This window comes from Denticeps clupeoides, chromosome 8, assembly GCF_900700375.1.
Source record: "Denticeps clupeoides chromosome 8, fDenClu1.1, whole genome shotgun sequence".
NCBI lineage: Eukaryota > Metazoa > Chordata > Actinopteri > Clupeiformes > Denticipitidae > Denticeps > Denticeps clupeoides.
The window spans coordinates 2,606,597-2,632,580 of NC_041714.1; the positions used below are offsets into that span (position 1 = coordinate 2,606,597).

A 25,984-nucleotide genomic window follows, 5' to 3' on the forward strand; every position below is an offset into this window, starting at 1 on the left:
TTTTTTTTTTTGCCATGATGATGAAGGCTACACATTTTCCTCTGGTATGTAATGAAACAAAACAACCGCCTGAATAAACTTATAATGCACATCTGTACCAACTGCATGATTCCATTTTGTCATGGACCAAAATTTGTGAAGAATGCTTCCAACACCTTTGTAGAATCTTTTATATTATGTATTAAATATTAAAGAAATTCTAAATGCAAAGTGGGGTCCAACCTGGTACTAGCAAGGTATATAGTATAATACATGGTGTGAAATATAAACCTCCATCTCTCCATCCTACAAATAAAAGGTCACATAAATGATGTCAAGATTCAAGATTTGTATTTTTCACATGCATAGTTCTAGTAGTACAACACACAGGGAAATGCATCCTGAACCACTCTGTTTTGACTGTGCATAGTTAAGTCATAGTTATGGAATTAAATAGAATAGAATTGAATAGAAATATATAATTATACATTTTATATAATATAGTAAATAGGGCTGCATGATTTGGGGAAAAAGACATATTGCGATTATTGAGATCAATATTGCGATATGCGATTGCGATATGATAAAGGACACTTGCTTGTATATCAATGAAAAGTTGCATACTAATAGTGAAATGTTTAATTTCAAAGTGAAACATATAACAACCTGAAATGCCCAGTGCTTTCAAAATACAATATTCTACAAATATAAAATAATCACAAAAAAATATTAAATAATCACAAAAAACTATTTACATTACAGTCGAACGACAAACCCTGGTAAGGCTAAACAACTGTTTTGATTATATTTGGCCATTATAAAATCCCGTATTATAGTTTAACCAAAACGTTGTTTGGAGGCTGACTTGAACACAGGGATGCATAGCTTTGCTAGCTTAGCTAAGGTTAAGATTTTTAAACTGAGGTGAATTTCTTTAGGAAACCTTCAAAGTTTGAAAAAAGTTAACTAAACAGCTGAGAACAGTCTAAATAGTTAATGCCTACGTTTAGCCAAAACGTTGTTTGGAGGCTGACTTGAACACAGGAATGCATAGCTTTGCTAGCTTAGCCTAGCTTAGCTAAGGTTAAGACTTATAAAACGGGATTTTATAATGGCCAAATATATTAAAAACAATTGTCCAGCCTTACCTATGAAATGTAATCCCCCGGGATCTGGTTTGGAGCGTACAGCGGTTTGTACAACCCCAAGCAGCACAAGAGTGAGGCATTTTTATGCACTTCTCTCCGTAGACCTGTATATGCTTCACGCCACAGCAGAGCCTCTCGCAATATGGCGGCGACGTTGACGTACGATGCAGCGCGTCATGCGCCGTCTACCCATATGTCTCCGAATCGAAAGTCATGTGACCATACACGTCACATCCGACTGAGATGTGAGACTTCAGTCAGCTCGCCAACTTTGAGAGAACGAGTGAATGGATCGGCAACATATCCGATCCAATCCATGTACTAATCATTTAAATCGCAGCTTTTTGCGTTCATGTAATCGCACAGACTGACATCGCGATTAGATTAATCGTGCAGCACTAATAGTAAATATAATATAGAATAGAACTAAAATAGAACCGGGGGGTTGACTATCAACAATTTGGGGGGGGGGGGGGGGGGGGGGTTCACGGGAGGCTGTGTCAGTTGATTGGTTAATATTTTTGACCACCCCATTTAAAAAAAACATTTGATATAAAGAAAGCCTCTTCAATGCTGCAAACATTGGGAAGACGTTTAGGAAAATTTCATAATACCTGGGGGGCTAGTATTTTGGCCTCAACTGTAAATACTGTAAAAAAAACAGTAATTGGGACATTTTCATTGATCGAGTGACAAAAAGCAGCATTTCATTTGCAGGAATTACAGGACACATTGCCCAATACAAATCTCAATATAAAATGCTGTGTATTATTAAGACAAATGTAAGATAACATGTAAACACAGGCCAAGGAGACGGTTGATTGTGAAGAGATGATTGAGGATAAAAAAAGAATTGTCTAAAAAGAGGTATGATTTACAGACACGGAGCAGAGAATGTGTAGACGCGGGGTGCGTGGGAGATGGCTGCAGTAGTGGCGACGGTGCATCTGTGGAACGGTCGGCCCAGGTCATGCAGGCGCTCGTGCATGCTGGGTAACATTTATAGCGCAGCTGTAATAGAATATGAGCCACGTCCCACAACAGTGTGGACACACAACACACAGGAGTCCTGGCAACAATCTACTGTTTGTAGTTACACAAGCTGGCAGGGTCTGGACAAGACTTGGACTGCTTCACAAAATGAGTGGACGTGACTCCAGCAGCCCTGTTACTGAACTGCAGGGACAGGTCCGCAGTCTGGGCGATGAGAATGTGAGTACAGGGCCACAAAAAAGCCATTTAGCCCACACGTCAAATACTGAAACAACAGAGCTCTCTGTATTCAGTGACGGAATAGAAGAGTTTTTCACGTTTGCCAGGTTCAGATTCGGGAGAAGAACGAGGGACTCTTGAACAAACCCAGCACCACAATGCAGAATAAACTGGGAACAATGGGAGCTTCCAAAAGTGACCTGTCTGCCAGACTGGTCAGCAGTGAGGAGGAGAAACTCAGGGTGAGGACGAGAAACGACGGGCTGGGAAGATGTCTGACATAGTTAGTATCATGACTAGTTTGTGGGTCTGGAGCAACATGACTCAGTTTTTGTGTATAGATGTCTAAGCAGCTTGTTGAGGCGCAGATTGCGGCCAATAAGATGCGAGAACAATATGAGGCGGAGTGTTTTGAGCTGAAAAACAAGGTAAGAGTTTAGACACACTGACACGAAGCAGCACAGTACGTCTGTGGCGGACAGGATGGGTAAGAATCCAGGTTCTTACCGTGTCCTGCAGATGTTTTCTCAGAAGGACGTCGCCTTGTCTCTTGAGGCGGAGCGGGACAAGCTGAGGCGGGACATCCACGAGGCAACAATGCGATTACAATTTGCTGAAGGCAGCAGCAGGGAGCTGGCAGAGGAGTACACCACCCTCAAGAGGAACTTTTTGAGTGTGTGTGACGCGTACGATCGGACACTCACTCACACCGAAAAGCTTGCCGCTGAGATGCTCGTCCTCAAACAGACACATGACGCGGCCAGAGACCATGCTCACCAACGTGCACAGCAGGAGGCGGACAAGACCAGACCTGTGGTGAGGCAGAGGGCCACACCGAGACATTAACACACACACCTGCATTATCCGGCTTGTAGACCTGGAAAAATGTAGTTCAGAAATTGCGTGGACAAGCATGTATTATACCGGCGACCACACGGGGGCACTGTTACCCCACGGAGGCAGCTGGCCAGCAGGCCCAGCTTTATTATAGTTTATTCTAATAATAAAACCATTAGCATTATATTATCGCTATTTGCCAATAATGAAAACAAAACTCGTTATGTATATGTGTATTTCCAGCTGATCAGGCCAAAAATAATGAAAACAAATTGAATTGTTATTTTGTTGTATTGTATTTTATGTTATTATTATGTGTTTTGTTTTGTGTGTGTGTGCTTCATGAACAGAAAGAGCTGAGAGATGAATTGGAAAAGATGAAGGATGCTTATGATGAACAACAACGTAGGCTGGAGGAGAAAGTGTGAGTCTCTGTTGCTTAATGGGAAATGACCTATTTAAACATTTGCATTTAATTATAGCTTTCCTTACAATCCACTCACACACTTATGACAATATTCCAGAAGCATTCTGAATTTATTAATAAAATGTTTTTGTTTATTCCATGCTGCATAAAAAAAACAACTGATATCATGCAGGACTACATGCATACATTTAGTACAACTAGATTCTGTGTGTGCTGAAACTTTCTCTTGATGTGGTTTCTCTCTGATCTGGTTTCCAGACTGCTGTGTAATGTGGCTTTTGCTGTGATGTGGTGTTTCAGGGTGGCCATGGGGAAAGACCAGCAAGAGAATAAGCGAGCGATCCGCAACACACAGCACACACTCGCTGAACAGTCCGCAGTGAGATTGCACATACACACATATGCATCTGTGTAGTGTGCCATTATACATTTTTGTGTTATGTTGCTTTTAGATGATCTGTGTCTGTGTGTGAAATCCATATTTAATTCCCAGAGGGCTTGAAGTTTCGAATTTCAGGGTTGGGATCAGGTTTAGAATTGGAAAATCTTGTTATATTACATGAAGTGATATATTTGGAATACCGCAGGTCATGGTAAAGTTGAAAAATGTGTGTGTCATGTGTGTTTCCAGACTGTAATAATCTCCCAGCACCAGCTAAAGGAGGTGGAAGCTGAAAACTCACAGCTGCAGAACAAGCTGAAGGAGTTGAACCAGGAGTACCGAGCTCGACTCACACAGTATCTACGGGACCTAGCAGTAAACACACCGAATTTTCCATTTTTATTCAAAAATTCGCAGTCACTCCCACTGTGCTACGCTTTATATTGTGCCTCCAAAATACCCCCCTTTGTGTGGGAAACATAAACACATGTTGAAACTGAGCAGATTTGTCCCACTGGCTCCACAGTCACCGATTTAGAATCCACCTCTACGGGACAAACCTTTAATCATATGCAGGCTCCTGTAGTAATTACTCATTAACAAAAGCTGTCTCCTGTTCACTGGAAATTTGAATTGTTTCTGAATACTCTGCTTATTGGTAATAGAAAAAACCCTGCAATGTGTTTGATGGTGTCATTTCTGAAATACAGAAATACTGTATAAACCGAATCCTTTTAGTGAATGGGGCAGTGGTGGCCTAGTGGTTAAGGAAGCGGCCCTGTAATCAGAAGGTTGCAGGTTTGATTCCCGATCCGCCAAGGTGCCACTGAGGTGCCACTGAGCAAAGCGCCGTCCCCACACACTGCTCCCCGGGCGCCTGTCATGGCTGCCCACTGCTCACTCAGTGTGATGGGTTAAAAGCAGAGGTGTGCATCGTGTGCTGTGCTGCTGTGTATCACATGTGACAATCACTTCACTTTAACTTTACTTTAGCCTTGGTAAGGAGGTGAAGTCATGGCTGTAGTACATGCACTTCCTGTCCACAGGATTTTATGTCTGACTGGGGTCAGCGCTCAGGCCAGCAGGAGGCCTCTGATTGGCTGACTGTGCGTGGTTATGTGGATAGAATGCTGTCTGATGTCAAAGCGGCACACCGGCAACGAGAAGAGCAGCTGGCTGACGCAGCGCGCAGCTACAAACACAGAATACAGACCCTTACGCGCAGACATGCGGCCCTGCTCAGCACGTACAGGTACACATACAGACTCAAACACACACACATTATCATAGCACGGCTACAAACTGCCTCCGCACACACTCCATTTCTGTCCAGGACCCAACGGGAGCAGATCCTTGCCCATTCTGACCCTGGCCTGGAAGCCGGGCCGCCTGAAGCACAGTTCTCCGTGGAAGGGGAGGGGGAGGAGGCGCAGAGAGAACTGCACAACCTCCGTCAGGACAAAGCGCGACTAGAGAGCCAACTCAAACAAACACGGGTGTGTTTCAGCTCAAAAGCAAGAACCCCTGTGCAAACCACTCCTGGTTCTGTACTGTAGAAAATGTGTGTATGATGTGCTGTTAATGTGGGTATCACTGCCATTTGTTGAATCCATTTTCTCCAGGTGATGCTCAACTCGGGTGGTTCTCCACAGTGAGTGATTCTGTCCTCTTCTGCTTTAATTAGGGGTGCACCAAAACTGGTATACCATGATGGCCCAATATCAGGCTCACACACTGCAATTTCCAGATACCTAAATCCAATACCATGTGTGGTATTTTACATAAAAATGTTCAAATATTATTTCCAGTATCTTGTCATTGACACACCAGTACAAAACAAAGCCTTATCATGCAAACAAAAATTGAACAATAGGTTTTGTTAAAAAAGAAAAAACTAAGCCACATGTAGTTATCTCAAATATGTGTATATTTAGTTTGTTTATTTCTGTCTCCTGTCTCCTGTTGAAGACCAAATGATGTAGACATTAATCACATTAATCATGTCATCAGCTAATTACCCCCATTTAATTGGTTAAGTTTTAATATAATTCAAATAAAAGCAGTTCACAGCTTCATTTAAGCATAAGAATGCATTCAGGGCTTGTCTTATGTTTTGACTGTTACAGTGGCAACAGTAGACGAACGCCTGCTAATGGTCCTGTGCTTCTGTGCAGGACTCATCTGAGTGATGACGCATGGACTGACATCAGGAGGCAGCTGAGGGACATCAGTACTACAGCTCAGGTAACCATGGAAATCCAGGCCGAGCTCAACATGGGAGACTTGGGTGGTATCTGATGGAGTTTGTTCTGTATGGCCCCTTCAGGAGAGTTGGGAAAGGGAGCGTGCTGGTCTTATCACGCGGGCAACAGTTGCTGAGGAGCAAGTATTGGAACTTCAGCAGTATGTGGACAATCACCTGGGCAGGTAAATCCCAGACAACGTGTTGTCAGGTGACCCTCAGGTCCGAGCCGGGGAAGGCGTGTAACCTGATTGTGTGTGGCAGGTATAAGCAGGAGATCATTCGTTTGCGGAGCCTGCTGGGATTGGGAGGAGGACGAGCACACAGCGCGGAACACCCTAAGCCCCGCCTTCTCCACAAAACAGTCAAAAACCAAAGCTATGAAATATGAACACCTTTCTCTAGCATTTAAAGTTAAAATCTCTATAAAGGTGATTTGTGATTTTATTGTAAAGAGCAGTACATAAATAAAACAAAACGAATATTATGGACAAAGTAGGGATTTGCAATACCACTGATTTCCTTATCAGGTTGGTTTTGGCGATACTGATCTGATACTGATACTCTATACAAAAACTTAATGTGATTTGAAAATAAAACTAAAAATAGTGTGTTCGCCAGTGCCATGCATACGTTGTAAATGACTCTTCATTTACTCACATGCACCTTAATGTATTTCTCCTCATTCATCACAATCTCACCTTTTGCACTTAGGATACTGTTAGTTTATGATGTTCTTAAATATTTCAAAGTGTTAGATGTTTAACATGTTGATGGGAAAGTGTTTTATCAAAAGAAAGTCACTTTTTCAAGGTCAAACGTGTTTTTGCAGAAAACAAGCTGAAAACACATGAGACATGCTGAATTCTTCAACTTTCTGAGTTGGAAATGAAGTTTCTATGTTGTAAGAAAGAAAATGTTGTAAAAAGATTAGAATGCGCTGTCCGGAATCAACTTTTTCATGTTTGGGCCTTACACGTGCTGAAAATCACTGTAAAGCACTCCATTCAACTTCATGGTGACACAAGATTCGGAAAAGCAATATTTAGGGTAAACAATATGTTAACGTGAAAAGAGACTACAAGTCTGAAGTTTAACAGAAGTATAAAAAAAGAGATATACATTTAGATACTTTGGCATGTGGTACACATTAGTGGATAAATTAAGCAAATCATGTACTTCTTATAAAGCAATAAATTCAATACATTTTATTATGAACAGCACATTTTTCAATATACATTAACAAGAAGTATGTTATATAAGACCAGTGCTCAGGACCCCTAGTGAGCAGCCAAAATCCATAGCCACTACCCAGTGATGACTTGTCTTATGTTCTCCTTGAACATAAATATTTGCTTGCATTTTAGCTTACTTGTTTACTAGCCTTGTTCTTCTTTTATTCTATTTTATAATTGATACTATGCACAGTCAAAACAGATCAGTTCAGGATGCATTTCACTGCGTGTTGTACTATTATAACTATATATAAGTCAAATATAAATCTTGAATCTTGAACCCCGATCTCCCTCTGTCGCTCCTTACTTGTGCCTGCTAAAGTTGGTGAGTCGCTCTCTCGTCTCCTTATTGCCTCTCTCACATTTTAGGTTTGTTCATCTGAAAACTAATTATTTAAAAAAAACGCAGAACGGAAGGAGGAAACGACACGGATAAGCAGCAACTGACAGCTCAACTAAACTGAGAAATGAATTAATCACTTGAGAAAGTGATTCGGTTCAGTACATTCCTTTGAATGAATCATTTGTGAAGTGAAGTGATTGTCACCGTGATACACAGCAGCACAGCACACGGTGCACACAGTGAAATTTGTCCTCTGCATTTAACCCATCACCCTGAGTGAGCAGTGGCCAGCCATGACAGGCGTCCAGGGAGCGGATCGGGATTGGAACCGGCAAGCTTCTGATTACCACTCCCTTAACCACTTGGCCCCCAGTGGTGAACTACATAACAATAATTACAAGAACAACAACAGATGACAAGGAATGACAATAATCGCAGGCCAACTAGACATATCCAAGGTACATTTATATAATACAAACAGTCAAGGCAGTCAAGGAAGGAAGTAAAGGACAAGGAACAGCTGGAAATCCTTTTCTGAAGTATCAAGAAGTTCAGATCAAAATTCATCTTTGGCCACAGTTGTGCAGAGGCTAGCTGAGCTCTGCTTTTCTGCATTACTTTGCTGCAACACAAAATTGGACTTCAGGCAGCACTGCGCTGAAACTGGATTTAATACATTTCTCTGGTGGTGGTGCAGCTGTATTTCAGGTCATTCGCACTGAGACAACTCTTGCTGTCCAATGAGACATTTTCATCTGTTCAACAGCAGGCAAACATGCTACAGCTGCTGCCAGTAAACACCTATATATACAACGAACTTCTGTTTAATCAAAATCCAATTTTTATTTCATAAATGTAAATTTTTTTTACAAAGCAACCCCTAGAAATGATCTCATAACCCTTGAGGGGGGTCAGGACCATCAGGTCAACAAAAACCAACCTAAGATATAATATTACGTCTCTTTAAACATCAGCTATGTTTTGATGTATTACAACTTTAACATCCTATTGACAATTTTTAACAGGACTTAATTCTTATTCAACTAATTTTAGGGGAAGAGCTGTTGGATCAAAACTTGGATCAAATACAAATCCACAAATGGGTGGACCGGTGTTTCTGTTTCAGTGTTCCAAATGCTTGTTTCTGTATTGTGGCCAGGTATGTGCCAGTGGTTTTAAATGATTTTATCCCCTCATAAGTTAAAAGGAACAACACATTTATGATGATGAAGTGGACTTAAAGTCTCCCCTCATAGAACCACAAATAAAGTAAAGTAAAATGAAGATACATTTGCATACTTAAGTACGGTTATAAATTACATTTACTTCCATTACTTCCTAGACCAGTCATATAGCAATTTCTAACTTTCAAAAAGATTTCAAATATGTGTATAATGTGCAATGTATTTTATGCTCTCACCAGCAGAGTGTGCTCTGACTGTGGGTCTGTGTGTGTGTGAGAGGGGCAGTGAAAGAGAGAGATAGGGTCTTGAGAAAATATGTGTGGAATGTTTGTAAAGCTTATGTCAATTTCACGAGCTGCAGAGAAGAAAGCCTGCTGACAAAGAATTACCATACGGGTGAGAATAATGTCATTACGTGCAATACAGACTCACAGAAAAGGACTCACAGGCATTCTTATTCACACAATGACAAATGCTCAAGCACTCACATACACAATGAAATGTTTATTCCTCGATTCAGGGCTCAGAACTTTAACCTTAACATGGCACAGAAAATTCACCATGTACATCATCTGTGCTACCAGGTAGTAAGGTAGAGCATAAGTAGTAAAGTAGTAACGTCATTGTCATTTCAGCCATATTGCCCAATGCAGTACCATGTGTAACAACGAAATTTTCTACTGGCATAGTGCAGGGAAGGACAATTTTGCACGGTTTCACAAACGGGGAGGTTTATTACATAAAACAGGTACATGCATAAGAACAGGATATACAGATTAAGGACCCGACAGGGATGCGGCACAGAAGGCAAACATTTCTACACATGCAACAGCCGCACACAATCAGGATAACAGTGAACAGAACTCAACGAAGCTCAGGCACGAATCGTGCAACCGAAGTGCCCCCTCCAGAGTCATTCCATGACTAAGATAAATATCTGAATATAATTGTGGTGTTAATCTGAAAGAAAGTGAAGTGATTGTCATTGTGAAACACTGCAGCACAGCACACGGTGACACAACAAAATGTGTTCTCTGCATTTAACCATCACCTTTGGTGAGCAGTGAGCAGCCATGACAGGTGCCCGGGGAGCAGTGTGTGGGGACGGTGCTTTGTTCAGTGGCACCTTGGTGGTTTGTGGATTTGAACCCGCAACCTTCTGATTATGGGTCTGCTTCCTTAACCGCCCTTCAGGTTACGAGTCCATTGCGTTAACACTCCCCACATCTGCTTGATGTAAATCCAGTCTGGATTTTGCATTGTGATATTGTGATTGTTTCCTTGGGCCATGAATGCTTTACTATGTTTCGTCAGATGGACAGTGAGTGGTGTGTTGTCCATGATGGAATGCATCTCCTCTGGTCTCTGGTGGTCGCCTTAAAACATGTTCAGGGTTGAGACTGAAAATCTTAAAGAACTTGCTGCCTGGTTTGCACGTCCCTCTGTTCTGAGGTGTTTCTCAAATCATCTCTTAATACTGCAGAGTGTGCAGCATCTGTACCCAGCAGCTGTGTGACAATATGATCCAAATTTCTCATGGTTCACTCCTTTCTCTCACTCTCCCCCTCTCATTCTCTCTCTCTCTCTCTCTCTCTCTCTCTCACAAATACAACCTACCCCCCCCCCCCCCCCCCCCCCACCGTGTCTGTGTGCCAGGGGAGAGGGCATGGGAAGTGGGGTTTAGTCAATAATGTGCCCTTCTGCCCCTTGGAAACGGTGTGTGTATTCGTGTGCCAAATACGAGAGGGTGGCACCAACTGGGCAGCGGAGAACACAGGGCTGGTGGCTCTCGCTGGGCCTGGGTTTTAACACTTCTGAAAGGACGGGAAGATGTTGTAGAGATGGAGCCTCAGTGTACATTGCAGGGAGCACAAATAAATCTTGTAGAATGATTAGCATAATATTTTTGTATCAAATTGGAAGTGCCAATAATAAACTTCTCAAAAAAACAAATGACCAATTAAACTGATTTTAAAAACTAGCAAAAGAGAGATATTTTTGATAGAAATCAAATTGATCATGTTTGTTCTTTTTAAATGAATACATTTCAGTGTTAAGCATTAAAGGAATTATTCTATAATGTTGAGCTGTCCAAATTCATCGTACCAACCTCCATCAACTTAAACGTGTTTTTAATTAATGAATATCCATGAAAGTGCAGCCCACACTTTCCCATGTGGTTGCCCCCGGAAACACAGAGATGTTTAGTGCCAGAATCCAGCAATGGGGCGAGTGGGAAAATGACAGCGTGAAAGAGTTTTCCCTGTGTGGGAATCAGGATAAGAGAGGAAGCCCCCTTCTCTCCCACATACACACACATGCGTACACACGCACACAAACACACAGTCAGCATGTGGGATGCTCAGAAGATTTCCTTTTGTTTAATGTGCTAATGCTTAATTGATATGGGCTTAATGAACACAGCCTGAGAGAGAGAGCGCAAGAGAGAAAGAGGGAAAGGGGGATAGGGAGTGAGGGTGAGGGTGTGTGTGTGTGTGTGTGTCTTTGCATGTCGGCTGGGAGAGTAATTGGAATGGACAAGCTTTGTGAATGGAATGGAAGTAGCCAGGAAAGGAATGTGTGTGAGGCAGAGACAGAAGGGGAAAGAAGGAAAAATGACAATGGCACAGAATGCTGAGTCCATGAAGACCTGACATAAACTATTACATAGTCTGTGTATTACAATGTGTGTGTAATCAGAAGTGTATTGTGGGTAGCCTTTATGTGTGATAATTCTATAAGTGTATATGAAATGTATGCATGACATACTAGTGCATCTACACTTTGAATTGATTTTAATAATTTAATAAAACGTCTCTTCACCCACAGCCATGTATTGACTATAAATGAACAAATATCAGGCATATTTCTGTATTCTGAATCCTTTGATCAACTATACTTAATATTCTGATAATTTGCCATTTCTGATGTTCATAAACTAGAATCTTCACAAAATATTTCACTTAACATGTTATGAATATGGCATATGATCAAGAATAATTGACCTTTAATGACATTTTTACCAGTTGTTAAAGATGTGCTAGTATTGTTTTGTAAATGGTTGTAATTTTTTTGGATGTAAAAGTTCCTGATATGCTCTATATATTATTTATAATTAAAATCTACTCTGTAGCAACATACTATGGAATTCTGATCTTAATCTTCACACCATGTTCAAGTACTGTGAAATATTCTCAGAATTCATGCACTCCATGGCAGCCACACAAGAAAACTTGCTCTCACTCAATCAGAACGAAAGTGGAAGTAGGCTTTTAGTAAACAGATTAAAAGGTAGTGTGCTGCAAAACCCGAAATTCACAAATCCTGTACAAATCAGTACTACATCAAAATGTTGCAATATTGGTCAGAATATCCTTAAAATCCTTGGGACTCTGGGACATTTGCACCAGAGCCTGAGAATCTGGGCCCCATGGAATGTGAATAGCTGAATTTTCTCAGCTATGTTAGACGATAGGAATTCTGTCTGTAACATCTCCTGGCAGTTTACAGTAAGCGAGTGCTGAGTATCTCTGCTCTAAATAGCACAAAGCTCCAGATAAGACTGGGTGAACCCTCAAAACTCAAAGATAGATAGATAGATAGATCGATTCATGGTAAGCTCAGTGTGGAGGGGGTGGAAGCTGGGAACGGAGGGCGAGAGTGTGTAGTGTGTGTAGGGGAGAGAGAGGCCAGAGAAAGTGAGAGCGAGCGTTTTCTTTCCCACACACAGGCTGTTCCCACAGTGTTCCTGTAATCCGGCTCTTAATTAGGAGAGAATTCCAGAGCACATGCTCTCCCTCTCTCTCTCTCTCTCTCTTTCCCTCTGTGCAGTTTTCTCTCAACACGCACCGATCACACAGTGAGAGCCCAGGTTTTCCCATTCTGATTCCTGCTGTGAGAGTGTATTTGTGTGATAGTAAGGGTGTGTGTGCCTGTTTTATAGTCCAATTGTCACTTTCAGATGCATATATCAAAAAGCATGATTTATGTTTCAGAAAGCCCAAAACATGAGATGTGACTTATCATCCTTTTCTGTTATTCATATGGTGGTTGTCAAATGATATTCTTTCTATTAAAAGTGTAAGAATCTCAATGAACAGGAAGGATATGGGGAATGTCTGTGGCTGGTAATTTTGACAGTGGATGACAGTGGATGAAAATGAATGGAAGCTTTATGAATGGAATGAATGGAAGAACATGGACTTGGAGAAGAGAGAAGTGGAGGCAGCAGCAGGTAGAAAAACAACTCTGATTGGCAGTTTCGGTCATCCCTCTCCCCACCTTGCTGCCCTGCTCTGTTCCTTTGATTCGAGGAGTTGGGTGGAACAGCAGTGTCCCCAGAGGAAACCTGAGAGAGCGAGAGAGTGAAAGAGGGAGAAGGGAAGTGTGAGGGACGGGTCACGCTTTACTGTTTACAAGATTACAGAGTAATGCTTGTCTGTTTCTGTTGGAGAGCAGGCTGGCATTCTTTGCCCCAGTTTCTGTCTTTTGTGGGGTTTAAAATCTACAAACCAGGTTTTACTTATGCAAAAAATCATTCTGCAGCTTGACGTGTGTGTGTGTGTGTGTGTGTGTAGGGGTGGGCTACAACAAAAGATATGAATTTTGAGCATTCTAAGGGAGCATAGCATGAACCAGAGTTTACTTTATTTCAGGTAAGATTAAAATAAGATAGGTACTCCAGTATGTCTCCTGTATTCCTAGATGGTTTACTGCATAGTGCAAGGAGTTCAAATGAAGTTCATGCTCTAGTCCAAATTTGTTCAACAAACCATGTAACATTAGCAACATGATGCGCTGTCAAGCCCAGGATAAGCAAGGATCATTTTCATAGTAATGTGCATATTTTAACACATGAACATTAAAGAATTTGTATGACCCCAATTCCCAACCCCAAGTTGGGATGTTGTGTAAAACGTAAATAAAACGGAATACAATGCCTTGCAAAAACTATATATTAAATTGAATACCTGCAAAGACCCTTTAACAACACTCAATAAGCATTTGGGACCTGAGGACACTAATTGTTGAAGCTGTGTAAGTGGAATTCTTTCCATTCTTGCTTGAGGTACAACTTCAGTTGCTTTCCGTTGTTGTATTTTACGTTTCATGCCACACATTTTTAATGGGAGACAGGTCTGGACTGCAGACAGGCCACTCTAGTACCCGCACACATTTACTACAAAGTCACGCTGTTATAACACATGCAGAATGTCCTCGCATCGTCCCTGAAAAAGATTTTGCCTGGATGGAAGCATAACCTGCATTGATGTGATTTCTTTTTTTTAAGCTTTAATAAATTTGAGAAACCTTAAGAAACCTTTCTCACATTGTCATTATGGGGTGTTGTGTGTAGAATTAAATCAATTTTTAAAATATGGCTGTAACATAACACAGCTGGAAAACAGCTGTAACTGGATGCACTGTATATGTATGGATACATGCAACTGAATGGGTACATACATTGTTAATTGGAGTTTTGGGAAACACACTCCTATCATCTTGAATGACACGGTGTTTACATGAAAACAAGGAGATGTTCTTATAGATGCAAACGTGTTGTTTAGTCAGGTAAATGAAGACAGACATGATAGAAGGCAGACATGGACAGGGCACACATGGGAGGCAGGGACGGTGAGGATTGTACCAGGGCTGCAATGCCTGTATTACGTGTGCATGACAAAAGCTCAATGTGCTTCTGACCCTCTCAGCTATTTTGGACTGTAGGATGGTCTAGTTCTAGCTTTTAAAAGAGCAGATGGATTCTGATAGAAAGAAAACTACAGTTTACTGCTTCATGGTTGACTTCCATGAGTTTGCCAGCAGAGCTTTGGTTTCTAGAATGCCCACTTCTGTCGAGTGAATATTTGCACCTTCTTCATTTATAAATCATTTATGACTTCTGAGTACAGCAATAAATCCATCTATTTGTTTTGCTCAAACCTCAAAGTTTAAGGCAAAGCTTATAATGTCTAGATATTAAAAATGTCATGAAATTAGGTGAGGGTTTCTTTGGGCATCACTCAGAAGACTCCAAGTCTGCAATGTCTTGATTGTTTGTGAGTGTTGTTGGAAAGTGTGTGTGTGTTACAAGCTGTCTCATCTCTGTCTTCAGTTTGACAGCTGGTGCTTTCTTAACAATTTTTGGTCATCTTACGTTCATAAATAAACTCAAACCAATGAAGAGTAGAGCATGGAAAGCAAACTCCGTTTAATCTTCTCTCAACACCCCTAATCAGACTAATGTCAGTGTATTGTATATAAGTGAAGTCCCCAGCATGACCACTGATGGGCCAGCTGAGAGCAGTTGAATGGTGGAGGGGGAGGTGTGCGTGTGGCAATTCTTCTTCTCTCTTCCATTACATTGTCGGTTTTGGCGGGAAAACCAGACGCTGCCCACATACCCCTGTCTCTGCGCATACTCGCGTTTTCCCTCCGCATTTTCAGGGGATTAGAACCATCTGCAGACTCTTGAAGAACAAAGGTGGAGTTGCGGTACTAAAGGATGACAGAGCTGTGATGGACACCGTCTGTCCCAGTTATGCCACGGCTTCCTTCGACTGTCCTACAGTCATGTGCTCTAGACCCTGCACCTAAAATCCCTTTTCTAAGAGCACCAACGATACTTCACCATCTTATTCCCCTCAAGTACTGCTGTGGACCTGGTTTCAGAACGTCTTCGTTGTTGAGCTACTGACAGTATGCTCAAAGTAATACTACAGCATTTTGTTTTTTACCAACACAGAAAAACTTACCAAGTCTTTCATCTGTACTGTTCATAGTTTTATCATGAAAAACACGTTGACTAAATTTCTATCAAATTAAAGCAAGCTGTTGCTATTAATAATATTGCAGTGCACACCAGATTTTCAAAAAGATTCTGTACACTGAGGGCATGGGGTCCCCTAATCTTAGCAATAGAAGGCTTTTTTGTATTTATTAAATCTTCTGTTTTAACTAGTCGTTAATTTGACTTTAGAGCTGATGCAGAAAGAATTGAATGATGAAATCAGATGTTACTTAGCCCCTAATAGAGTTTTTATCTCAATTTATATCAAATGAAAGGAGCCAAATACTTATTAAGGCTGATAGGTACTGTTTTTAATATAAATATTGATTGCAGTTCTAACAATAACTATCTCTAGGTAAGAATAGGTTTTGTGAGAAGAAGGTGCATGAATATTATTGCATGGGAACGTAGATCAACACAGATAAATGCAGAGCAGAGTGTATCTATTTTAGCTACTTTTAACATTTTCCATTGTTGGTCTCTTTTGCTGAATAAACTCAATTTCATTTCTGGACTATAATATTTAGTTTTGTAGGTGACATTATGGTTTATCCTAGAGGGATTAATTCTATTGTGTGTATGCGTAGTATGCTTCAAAGTGCTGTGTGTATAGGGAGTGAAGTGAAACCCTTCGCCCCGATTGTGTCTCTTTAGGGCTGGGCTCCCTTCATTTCCCCATTACTGATCACACTCCCTCTGGAACACACACACACACACATCCTCATGGACACCGCCTGACCCACCCCATCCCCCTTCCTCTGTTTCCTGTTTTTGACCACACACTAATTCAGTACAGACCATCAGCTATACATTGCTCTCTACTGGGTTTGTGTATACGTTCAACTGTCCTAGCTGTTTTTCTCCAAACTGGCTCTTCAGGCCATTCTATCATAACTGGAGATCCAGTCAGACCTACCACACACACTCAGAATCACACACACACACACACACACACACACACACACACACACACACACACACATTGTGGGTCACCGTCCTGGAACAGGCCATGGACACGTAAAGTTTTAATAAGACTTTATAGAACTTGACACATACAACAAAAAACACTCCACAATACTGACAGTACACACTTTTGTACATATGTACTTTTGTTTCTAGAACATCTTATTTACAATTTTACAAAATGTACAGAAATATAATTCAATTTCATACTCATCATTCAAATCACATTAGTATTAATCAGAAGACACTCACGAAAAACAGCACTTTTGCCTCCAAACCCCACTTGCCCCTTGGATCTTTTGGTTTAATCTATTCCACTTAGTGCAGAATAAACAGAGGAAGGACATTTTAAACTCCTTAAATTAAAGACACGATGACAAAAACCGCTAGCCAGTGCAGCCAGCGGAAGCCCACCCGCTAATTTCCTTATTTATACAGGGCTGTGGGAAACAGATGACCCTGTTTGAATGCCACGGCAGTCTAATAAGACAGCGGGCCTTTCCGGTGGACGGAACGAAGCTGTGCTCCAGGGCATGAGCTGAAGCTTCTGGCTAATGCTAGCCTCGTCATAAACGCTGCCATTGCTGCTAGCACAGCGCTAGCATCCATATGCTAATACTGGCCTGGCATGAGCCTGGTTTGATATATTATGAGTTTTGTGTTGCTTCTGTGCTACATATATTTTTCCCTTATTTTGGTTTACAGTGCTTAATGCTCTCTAATTCTCTTCTTATTAACAGTGCAATTTGTTATAAAAAAAAAAAAAAAGTTAAAATCTCCAGAAAGGAAATGATCTCCTGAATCATTGATGTGGAAACTCTTAAATAACACGTGAAGTGTTAAATCGCATCTTCCTACTGGCCATAGTCTGGACACAGGCATGTGGTTTCAGGTTAGAGCGAGTCCCTTGTTGCGTGTGTCTCACATAGCTCCCCAGGAAAGGGAGGTGGTGGCATCACACTTTGTAGACCCTGGGGTAGAGAATGTGATCTCGACTCTCCTGAAGGCCCAATACGAGCCGCCTGGCATTGCACAGGTGAGAACTTTCCAACCGGATGCTTCACAGGAGCTTCGGATTCTGACCGGTTCTCTTCCTCTCAGACGGCATCCAGCTCACAGGGCATCTCCTGGTTTTGTTTTGCGAGGGTATATGCTCTCTGGAAGTCCTTGTATCGTGGAGCGCAGCCCAGCCAGGCCTGGCCGAAGTGGGCGTGTCCAGTAAAGAGGAAGCTACCTGCGCCTGGGCGGACGCCACACTGCACCGGCGTGCGGAACTCTCCAAAACGTGTCAGGCGGCCCCCGCCCGAGAACAAGTCTGATTTCTGCCGGAACACTCGAGTGGCAGCGACCTTTATTACCGAGGCACTGAGGGCAGGGTCCGACTCCACTGCACGGATATTTCCACGAACAACTGCACACAAAAGACACACAAACTCAGGTTATTACCACATTCTCACATGCATCTAGTACATCTGCACATAAATAAACAGTTTAGGCTGGAAGTCCCTGCTGTGTTCATGTGTTTTGTCTGGACGCAGCCCTAGGCTCAAGGGGCTTTGACTTTCGTAACGTAATCTCCAATCTGAACACCGTCACTATGGAAATGCCAGTCTGCTCAGACATGTCTCAATTACGGCCGTAAGGGGGGGCAGGGGGATTAACCCACTGTAGACAGCAAGAGGGAGGAGGGGTGGGTGAGTGGCAGTGAGGAACCAACTGCATTAGGGCTGCTGTTTGACCTCTGACCCTGTATATATTAAGCAGGAGGGGTGGGGCTGAAATGCCTATAGTCTTTAGAGGGCTGTGTGTTTGGGTGAAATGGGGTTGAATGGTCAGCACTTCGTTTTCCCTCCAATTTTTGCACAAAGCTGGCTCAGTTTGAACCTGCTCTCACGAAACAGAAAAAGTCTCACCAAAGTCACTGGTACAGACGGCCATGAGTATTTCTGTATTGTTGCACGGTCTGCAGGCTCCTGTGAGAGAAGAAGAGGGAGGAAGAGTGAGTTTTCAGCTGTGGAGGGGACAAATTGTTGATCATGATGAATAATTATGTTACAATATGGAATCTTATGAGATCGAAATGGTTGTAATGTGTTTATGAGTGTGAGGTGGTCCAGTGCTTGGATTGGCCCATCGTTGTTGTATTTTAAATTCTTATGCTCACAAACTTTAAAAAGGCTCCTCTCGACCCCCCTCCCCCGGTCGCCCCTGGAGATGGAACAAAGGGGAGCATCTCAGCTGATGACAGCCCTCCCCCCATTCCTGTCTCCACGGAAACTGCGCTCTCAGGCAGCGCTTTGAAAGAAACGGCCCATGGAGCTGCTACCCCCCTGCATATACAGGCCTTTTGTTCCAGGACCCCCTCCCTCTATCACTTTATCTCTGTTCTCCGCCGCTCTCCCTCCCCCCTCTCCCTGTCTGCTCTGGCCTCTGGGGCTGGAGGCTAATGCACTCTTCAGGCCCGCCATCCAACATATAAACCTATAAGTCCTGTTCCAAGACGAATCAAAACCATTCAAGGAAAATATGAACAGGCCTTGATAATTAATTTCGCTGCTTAGAAAAACACAGATGGGGGAGAAGAGGAATGTCTCCCTGTCTAAGGAACTCAATGGTCTGGGCCCTGTGTAAAAGAATTATTATTTATGTGCACTCAACTTTTACTGAGTAAAAGGACTTTAAAGTTCTTTTGGTTATTGAGCATTTCACAGCCATATTACTTGCTTCATTTACAGGTAAGTAAGCTCTCCTCTGACAGGAGACCCTGAACTCTGAATTCTGGCTCCATACAACTCACCTTCACTGCCGAGAGCATCAGAACTGATGGACAACCTCGGTGGCCAATCCCCTCTCAGCTCATAGCGGAAGGCGGCAACACGTCGGCTGATGTCCTGGTGGGGCGTAGCCTGGAGAAACAGGGCTGGCCTCTCTCCAGGCGTGGTGCTAAAACAGTGCACCTTCGGAGCGATGGAGTTCTCGGCGTCGTCCCCCAGCAGGAGCTGCAGGACTCCGTCCCGCTCCAGGTAGAGCTGCGCACCCCCAAACTGTTCACTGGGCTTCACGCAAACAGACAGCACCGCCGACCCGGCCCCCCCGGCTCCCAGAAGCCCCCACGGCAGACGGGGAGACAGTGTGAGTCTGAGGGCCCCGGCTGGGTACAGCCAGTCAACCGAGCCCTCTGCGCAGCGCAGCCAGACCTGCTCCACACTGTCATGCTGCTGCGACAGGCCACTGCAGAGAGAGACGGGGAGGTGACGGCCAGTTAGTCAACAAATACTGAACTCAGATCTGTCAGAAGCACGCACACACACACACACACACACGCCTCTAAAGATTCACTCAGACACACACACATTCCAAGCAGGAAGTCGGAACATTGTTACAAAGCACAAACAGTGGAGCCTGTGGTGCATGGATTTTAGGATGATTGGACACAAAAATCCCCAACACACAAGCAGCTGTGTGCGCGTGTGCATACATGCATGTGCACAAGCTGCAGGCCACCAGCCTAAAAAAGTGCAAGATTCTCACTCATTCTTTGCAGCCTTCTATTTTGCACAACCGTGTAACCTGGAACCGTGCGTATGAACGTGAAACGTTTTAAACACATCTGGCTCAAATTTCCAATGCTGTTGTTGTCCAAGTTGTCAAAGTCTCTAATCTGTAATAACTATATAAATATTGGCAAATGTTTAGAAATGTTCTTTACTTTTTATCTACAAATACAAACTGTAGCGAGTTTGCACATGGGTCTTCGCCAGAGCACTACTGCCTTATTACAGTTGCACGAATAAGGCTTTATAAAGTCGATATAAATGATTTTGAACAACTTGCCTTCCTCTCCAGGTGCATTGGTCCTCGGAGTAGCTGCACATCACCGCTTGTATCTCGGCGAGAAGCGGCAGAAAAAGCGCCACAAGCCGCGACATCCTCATCTGCTGCTGCGTTCAGGAGCTCCAACGCGCTGCTCCTGCTTCCGACGTCCCCTATTCTCTCAATAAAGTCCCAAAACCTCTCCTATACGACATTTGACCGCCACAATGTGCTGCTACCGCTCGCTGCCCGGCGCCGCACTGAACGTGTCGCCTGGAGTCCCTATCTCACGACGCGAGCATCTCCGTCGCGACACTCGACCCTAAACCGCTGCACTGACCGCCGCTGCAGATGCCGCAGAAGTTTTCTCCCTGGAGAGAAACTCCGCTGGCCAATTAGCACGAAGGAGACGAAACTTTCAACCAATCGCAACGCGGAGGCGTGTCGTAGGGGCGGGATCGGGACCGAATTAAAGCCCAATGTTTGTAATCGCTTTATCTGGGAGAAGAAAGGCCTTCCGAGTGTTGAATCGGTGACCAGCGGTTTTGTGCGCGGCCGATTTAAACAAAAACATATGAGCAACGGCGAAGAGAGAACGACGTTCACTGAAGAATTAATTATTAAGTAATTTAAGAAGTTACTTAATTAATTACCTGCATCCAATCCAGTCATTTGCTTCATAGAACTACACGTGACATTTAAACTTTTAAACATTTTGTAAAAAGTCTAAATTAGTCTAAAGTCTAACATAGAATGATTATGTTGATCAATATGGTGTCTGCATCACCTTTGACCTTGATGCACTACATAAAAGAGTCATGGAGGAAGGGTGGGCTGTGAGTATAGAGAGAGAGAGAGAGAGAGTGATGGAGCGCTGTCCCCACTGGAGGCCTTGGCCTCTGCCCCAGTCCCGTGGTGCTGATCTTTCATGTGCTCACATTATAAGAGAATCAAATATTCTTTTGTGTGGTTGCACCAATCCATCTCTTTGGCCGTGCATGTGCATGAAAAAGTTATGTTGGACTTGGTCAACACATGAACCTTTATGTTAGTAAATTTGTGTAGGAATTATACAGCCATGCATATATTTTTCTTTTATGCCAATATGTGTGTGTATGTGTATGTGTTTGATGTGGTTATGACAAGCTTTTTGACACGTTAAAAGGCCAGTATTCAGAGGTCCAGCTGCTTCGCTGATGGACTGCATTTGTGTGTGTGTGTGTGTGTGTGTTTGCATATGCGTACATGTGCAGTCGTCCTGCTGATCTGTTGACTACGAGTGCAAGGCTTTTGTTCTCAATGGACAATTTCAAAGGGCCGGCACATGAAAGAAACGCGTGTGTGTGTTTGTGTGTGTGAGTGTAGGACATATATAGCTGAAAGTGAAATAAATTAGACATATTTCTTCTGTTTCACCTGCTCATATCTAATTATAAAATAAACATCATTTTGTCTTTCATCTTGCCCACTTCTTCTGTTTGACCACTTGATAAAACAGAGAGAAAAGAAGTCTTCCACAGTCCATGCCTTGGACACCATGGGGATGGATAAGGCCTAAGCAGGGTGAGGTCAAAGGCAGTTACTTCAAATCTATATATAATCTCCCAATGCATTTTGTGTGTGTGTGTGTGGCACGGATCAGCATTTTTTCAAAATGTCTAGCTCACCTTTATTTCTATACATAATCCTGAGCTCAATTTACATGTACAGCATTTCGCTTTTATCCAGAGCAACTTACATAAGTGCTTTAGGACGATGTGACACCTATCCTGTGATCCTGCCATACCGTCGTATTCTTTAAATTAGTGAGTGTGGTGATGTTGGATGTGTGTGTGTGAGAGAGAGAGTTTGTACTGTCATTGCATCCAGCTGTGTTTGCAATCTCCTCCCTCTTGCTCTGGGAACCTTACAAACACACACACTCACATACACACTTACATGAGAAAGTGCAATGAGAACATGAGTGTCGTTTTTCACAGGTCTCTCACAGGAGTTGACATGGCAAATAAAGGTCTGAGTGTGTATGTTTGTGCTTATCTCACACTCCAACTTGCTCCCGCTCTTACAAAGTTGCAGTAAATATAAACCAAAAATCTAAATTCTTTTTTTCAGGCAACACATGTGAATCTCTGTGTGGTTCCTCCACCTCGAAGAGAAGAGTTCTGACATAAAAGTAGGAACTGAGGAGGTGCTGATAATGCAGAAAGGAGGGAGGAGGAGAGACGTGGAGGTAAAAGGAGGGAGGAGAAGGACGGACAGAGAGAGAGAAAGGTGTTGGTGGGAAAAATGGTTCTGAGTGGATCCCACCAAGTCATTAGAGACGCTTTCCCCGACTCAATGTGCAAAAATCACACTCGCGTGTTTAGTGAAGCTGTGAGCTGCAGTGCTGGAATGTTCTACTTCAGTGGCCATGGTGAAAATGTTACACAGAAAAAAAGATTGCAACACAGTGCCCCCTCATAGACATCATCATTTCAAGTGACAAATCTCAACAGAGCAACATCCCTGCTTCTACATGTGCACAGGAAAACATGATGGGTAGAATCGAACACACAGGTCCAGATCAGGGCATGTGTCTGGCTGGAGGACATGCTGACATAAAAGAAATGGGCATTGCTGTCTGCTATCTGCAGTACATTTTTAAAAATCTGTCCTCAAACAAAGAGAAAAAGCCATGAAAACCTGCATCTGAAATGGTTCTCTCACAAATAAAACTGCACCAAAACTGTTTATAGTGTGTGTGTTGGGCTTGCAATTGTTTTTCCCATGTGCACTTCACTTCCTAAACCGCCAGTATAATTAATGCAGCCTGCAGTTAATAAGGTCATCATTTCAGAAAATTGTGTAAATGTACACAGAATAAAATGCAACAAGCATCTGTGCATTTCATTGCAATATTTAATTCAACTTGTTGATAAGTGAGAGTGCCATTATAGAAGACGGTAATGTCTGGGTGCTCGTAATTGTGTGAAAGTACGTACAGAAAGGGTCTCATGCAGGCTGGAAAACATTAGTATGCGTTTGTGTAAGTGTGAGACTTGGAAGGTTTTTCACTCACTGAAGCATAGCTAGAACACGGGGCAAGATTTACAGATAAACACATACCCTGTTCGGAGTGTGTGTGTGTGTGTGTGTGTGTGTGTGTGTGTGTGTGTGTGTGTGTGCGTTCAACCATGTATGTATGTCACAACTAAATAGTGTGGGAAAATGAGTAAGCATGTACATATGTGGGCCGTGCGGATATGTTTACTCTACACCAATGGTCAATAATGTGTTCTCACAGGGTTACAGGCTTGTCTGTTAAGGATGTTCCATGAAGTAAAATGCTGAAAAGACTCTGGAGAGGTGGAACCATGGTCTGGAGAGGAGAGGAATGAAGGTCAGCAGGGCTGAGAATACAGAATACATGTGTGTGAATGAGAGGGAGAATAGCAGGATGGTCAGGTCACAGCGAGTAGAGCTGGTGAAGGAGCAGGAGTTCAGATACTCGGCTTCAGCGGTCCAGAGTGTGAAAGAGTGGTGAAGAGGAGAGTGCAGGCAGGGTGGAATGGGTGGAAAACAGTGGCTGGAGTGTAAGGGAAGTTTTACAAGCCAGTAGTGAGACTGTGGCACTGAAAGAAAGGCAGGAGGCAGAGCAGGAGGGGCTGAGATTTAAGTTGGGGGTGATGAAGATGGACCAGTTAGGGTTGAGTATGTTGGGCGCAGGATGCTGGGGACGAAGCTGCCAGGCAGGAGAGGACATGCAGGTGGTTTGTGTTGTAATGGAGGATGCAGAGGACAATGGGGAAATGGAGATGGTTGAACAGCTTAGTGTTGCTGTGGTCACCTCTTCTGTATGACAGCAACAACGTTCTGTGGCGGAATGTTTATGCTGCCATGTTGATTATATGCAGCCCCACTGTGACGCCTCGGGACCATAACGAGAGAGAGCCGCTCGAAGACACTGTTCTGAACACTTACTGTATGTGGTATGTTTTCAGTTCTGGCAATAACCTCACTTCTGCGGGTTTGTTTTAGATGTGTTTATTTCCCTCATGCCTTAAATTTTGCATTTCATAATAAATCCTATTATTCCTGATGTCCCGTCTGTGTGCTTGCTTCCCCCGTCAGCCCTTGGACGTGATACACACACAAGGTTCGGAATGAATTTTAGTTGTTGTTTAGGTAATGTTGGGGAGGCAATCACTTTTAAAAGAACATCACCAACGTCTAATGTGTTAGAGAGATGAGAGATGAGGACGTAAATGAAATGTTTCTGTTCTGAATGAACCAAAATGAAATCATTTGGTCTATAAAACCTCTGATGTGTGAATACATCAGGATATCAGCTAATTAGTGGTTGAAGTGAGCTAATGAGTGTGTGACTGAGTATAAAGGTCTGTCACAATGAAGTGTGTGCATGCACAAAGATTTGATTGATTTTGCTTTTTTGTTACTGACACTTGAGTTAGCTGATCAGCCAACACACCCGTGAGAGACTGTTACTGGATAAGTGGACATTTACCTGCTGGAAAGTGAAAGCAAGGTGATTGTCATTGGGATACTCCACAGGACAGCACACGGTGACACAACAAAATGTGTCCTCTGCTTTTAACCAGTGGACAGCCATGACAGGCACCCGGGGAGCAGTGTGTGGGGACGGTGCTTTGCTCAGTGGCACCTCAGTGGCACTCAGTGGTACACACACATACACACAATTTGTTTCAGTGATCACTGTGCGTGCACGAAATGATGACATTTAATAAACGTTTGTTTGTAATGTATGAAAATGCGGAAAAAAGCATTTACATCTTCATCCCTCTGCAGCGTCTTCCTCTTGCATGTCTGCAGTCAGCATTTCTGTCCATTCATTCACCCATCCCCCGCCCTGACCACCCCTAACTCCTCACATTGTGTCTTGAGGGTCAATACTGCTTGCATTAAACATGATTAGCTTGCACACACACACACACACACACACACAGAATACCAATACAATGCAATAGACACATGCTGGAGAATAGACACATGCCAGCACCCCCTCCCACCCACTCCCCTCTGCAGTCTTTTTAGTCCAAAATAAAAACCACATGATTTTCTCCCTCTCTTCCCATTTCTGTGTGTGATTAAGACATTTATTGAGTCCAAACCAAACTTTTTTTTCATATCAAGTGTTTTTAATCAAAACAGCATCCATGCTTCAACCTCAGCCCTCCTCCCCCTCAGCCCAGCTCCTCATGCCCTCTAGTAGACAGTCACCATTGTGGCCTGGCAGTCAGCCATGATTTAAACGTCCTTTTCTCTCTGGATCTGTGCAGAATGAACAGAATTGACATTCCTTGCTGCTTGAGTCATTTCGTATTCAGCTGGAGTCACAGTGAGGAAGGAACGCCCGCCAGCGTTGTCAAGGGCAATAATGACCAAATGCTTTTCATGTCTCATCAAGAACA

The 25,984-nt window shown here is 43.0% G+C and overlaps 2 protein-coding genes across 3 annotated transcripts; one reads left to right on the top strand and one right to left on the bottom strand.

Moving 5' to 3' along the window:
- Positions 1–2,185: 2,185 nt before the first annotated feature.
- Positions 2,186–7,040, top strand: ccdc78 (coiled-coil domain containing 78). Of its 2 annotated transcripts, none has more exons than XM_028989269.1 (13): positions 2,186–2,339; positions 2,447–2,581; positions 2,681–2,767; positions 2,859–3,155; positions 3,527–3,600; positions 3,862–3,982; positions 4,235–4,360; positions 5,032–5,237; positions 5,319–5,481; positions 5,608–5,636; positions 6,160–6,229; positions 6,312–6,412; positions 6,492–7,040. In XM_028989269.1, the coding sequence occupies exons 1-13, from the start codon at positions 2,268–2,270 to the stop codon at positions 6,616–6,618; spliced, it is 1,608 nt and encodes a 535-aa protein (XP_028845102.1). In that variant the 5' UTR covers positions 2,186–2,267; the 3' UTR covers positions 6,619–7,040. The 2 variants fall into 2 exon arrangements, with proteins under 2 accessions (XP_028845102.1, XP_028845103.1); XM_028989270.1 differs by having other exon boundaries at positions 3,904–3,982.
- Positions 7,041–16,791: 9,751 nt separating this feature from the next.
- On the bottom strand, positions 16,792–20,880 carry metrn (meteorin, glial cell differentiation regulator). Its single transcript, XM_028989288.1, has 4 exons — positions 20,577–20,880; positions 19,540–19,973; positions 18,656–18,715; positions 16,792–18,153 (listed from the first exon to the last, which is right to left on the bottom strand). The coding sequence occupies exons 1-4, from the start codon at positions 20,675–20,677 to the stop codon at positions 17,840–17,842; spliced, it is 909 nt and encodes a 302-aa protein (XP_028845121.1). The 5' UTR covers positions 20,678–20,880; the 3' UTR covers positions 16,792–17,839.
- Between the last annotated feature and the right edge of the window lie 5,104 nt (positions 20,881–25,984).

Coding starts and splice junctions, on each gene's coding strand:
- ccdc78 (XM_028989269.1), top strand. CDS start 2,268: ATGAGTGGACGTGACTCCAGCAGCCCTGTTACTGAACTGCAGGGACAG. Junction 2,582..2,680: donor GTGAGGAGGAGAAACTCAGG/GTGAGGACGAGA, acceptor TTTTGTGTATAG/ATGTCTAAGCAGCTTGTTGA. Junction 4,361..5,031: donor AGTATCTACGGGACCTAGCA/GTAAACACACCG, acceptor TCCTGTCCACAG/GATTTTATGTCTGACTGGGG.
- metrn (XM_028989288.1), bottom strand. CDS start 20,677: ATGAGGATGTCGCGGCTTGTGGCGCTTTTTCTGCCGCTTCTCGCCGAG. Junction 18,716..19,539: donor TGATGCTCTCGGCAGTGAAG/GTGAGTTGTATG, acceptor CTTCTCTCACAG/GAGCCTGCAGACCGTGCAAC. Junction 18,154..18,655: donor CGTCTGTACCAGTGACTTTG/GTGAGACTTTTT, acceptor TTTTGTGTGCAG/TTGTTCGTGGAAATATCCGT.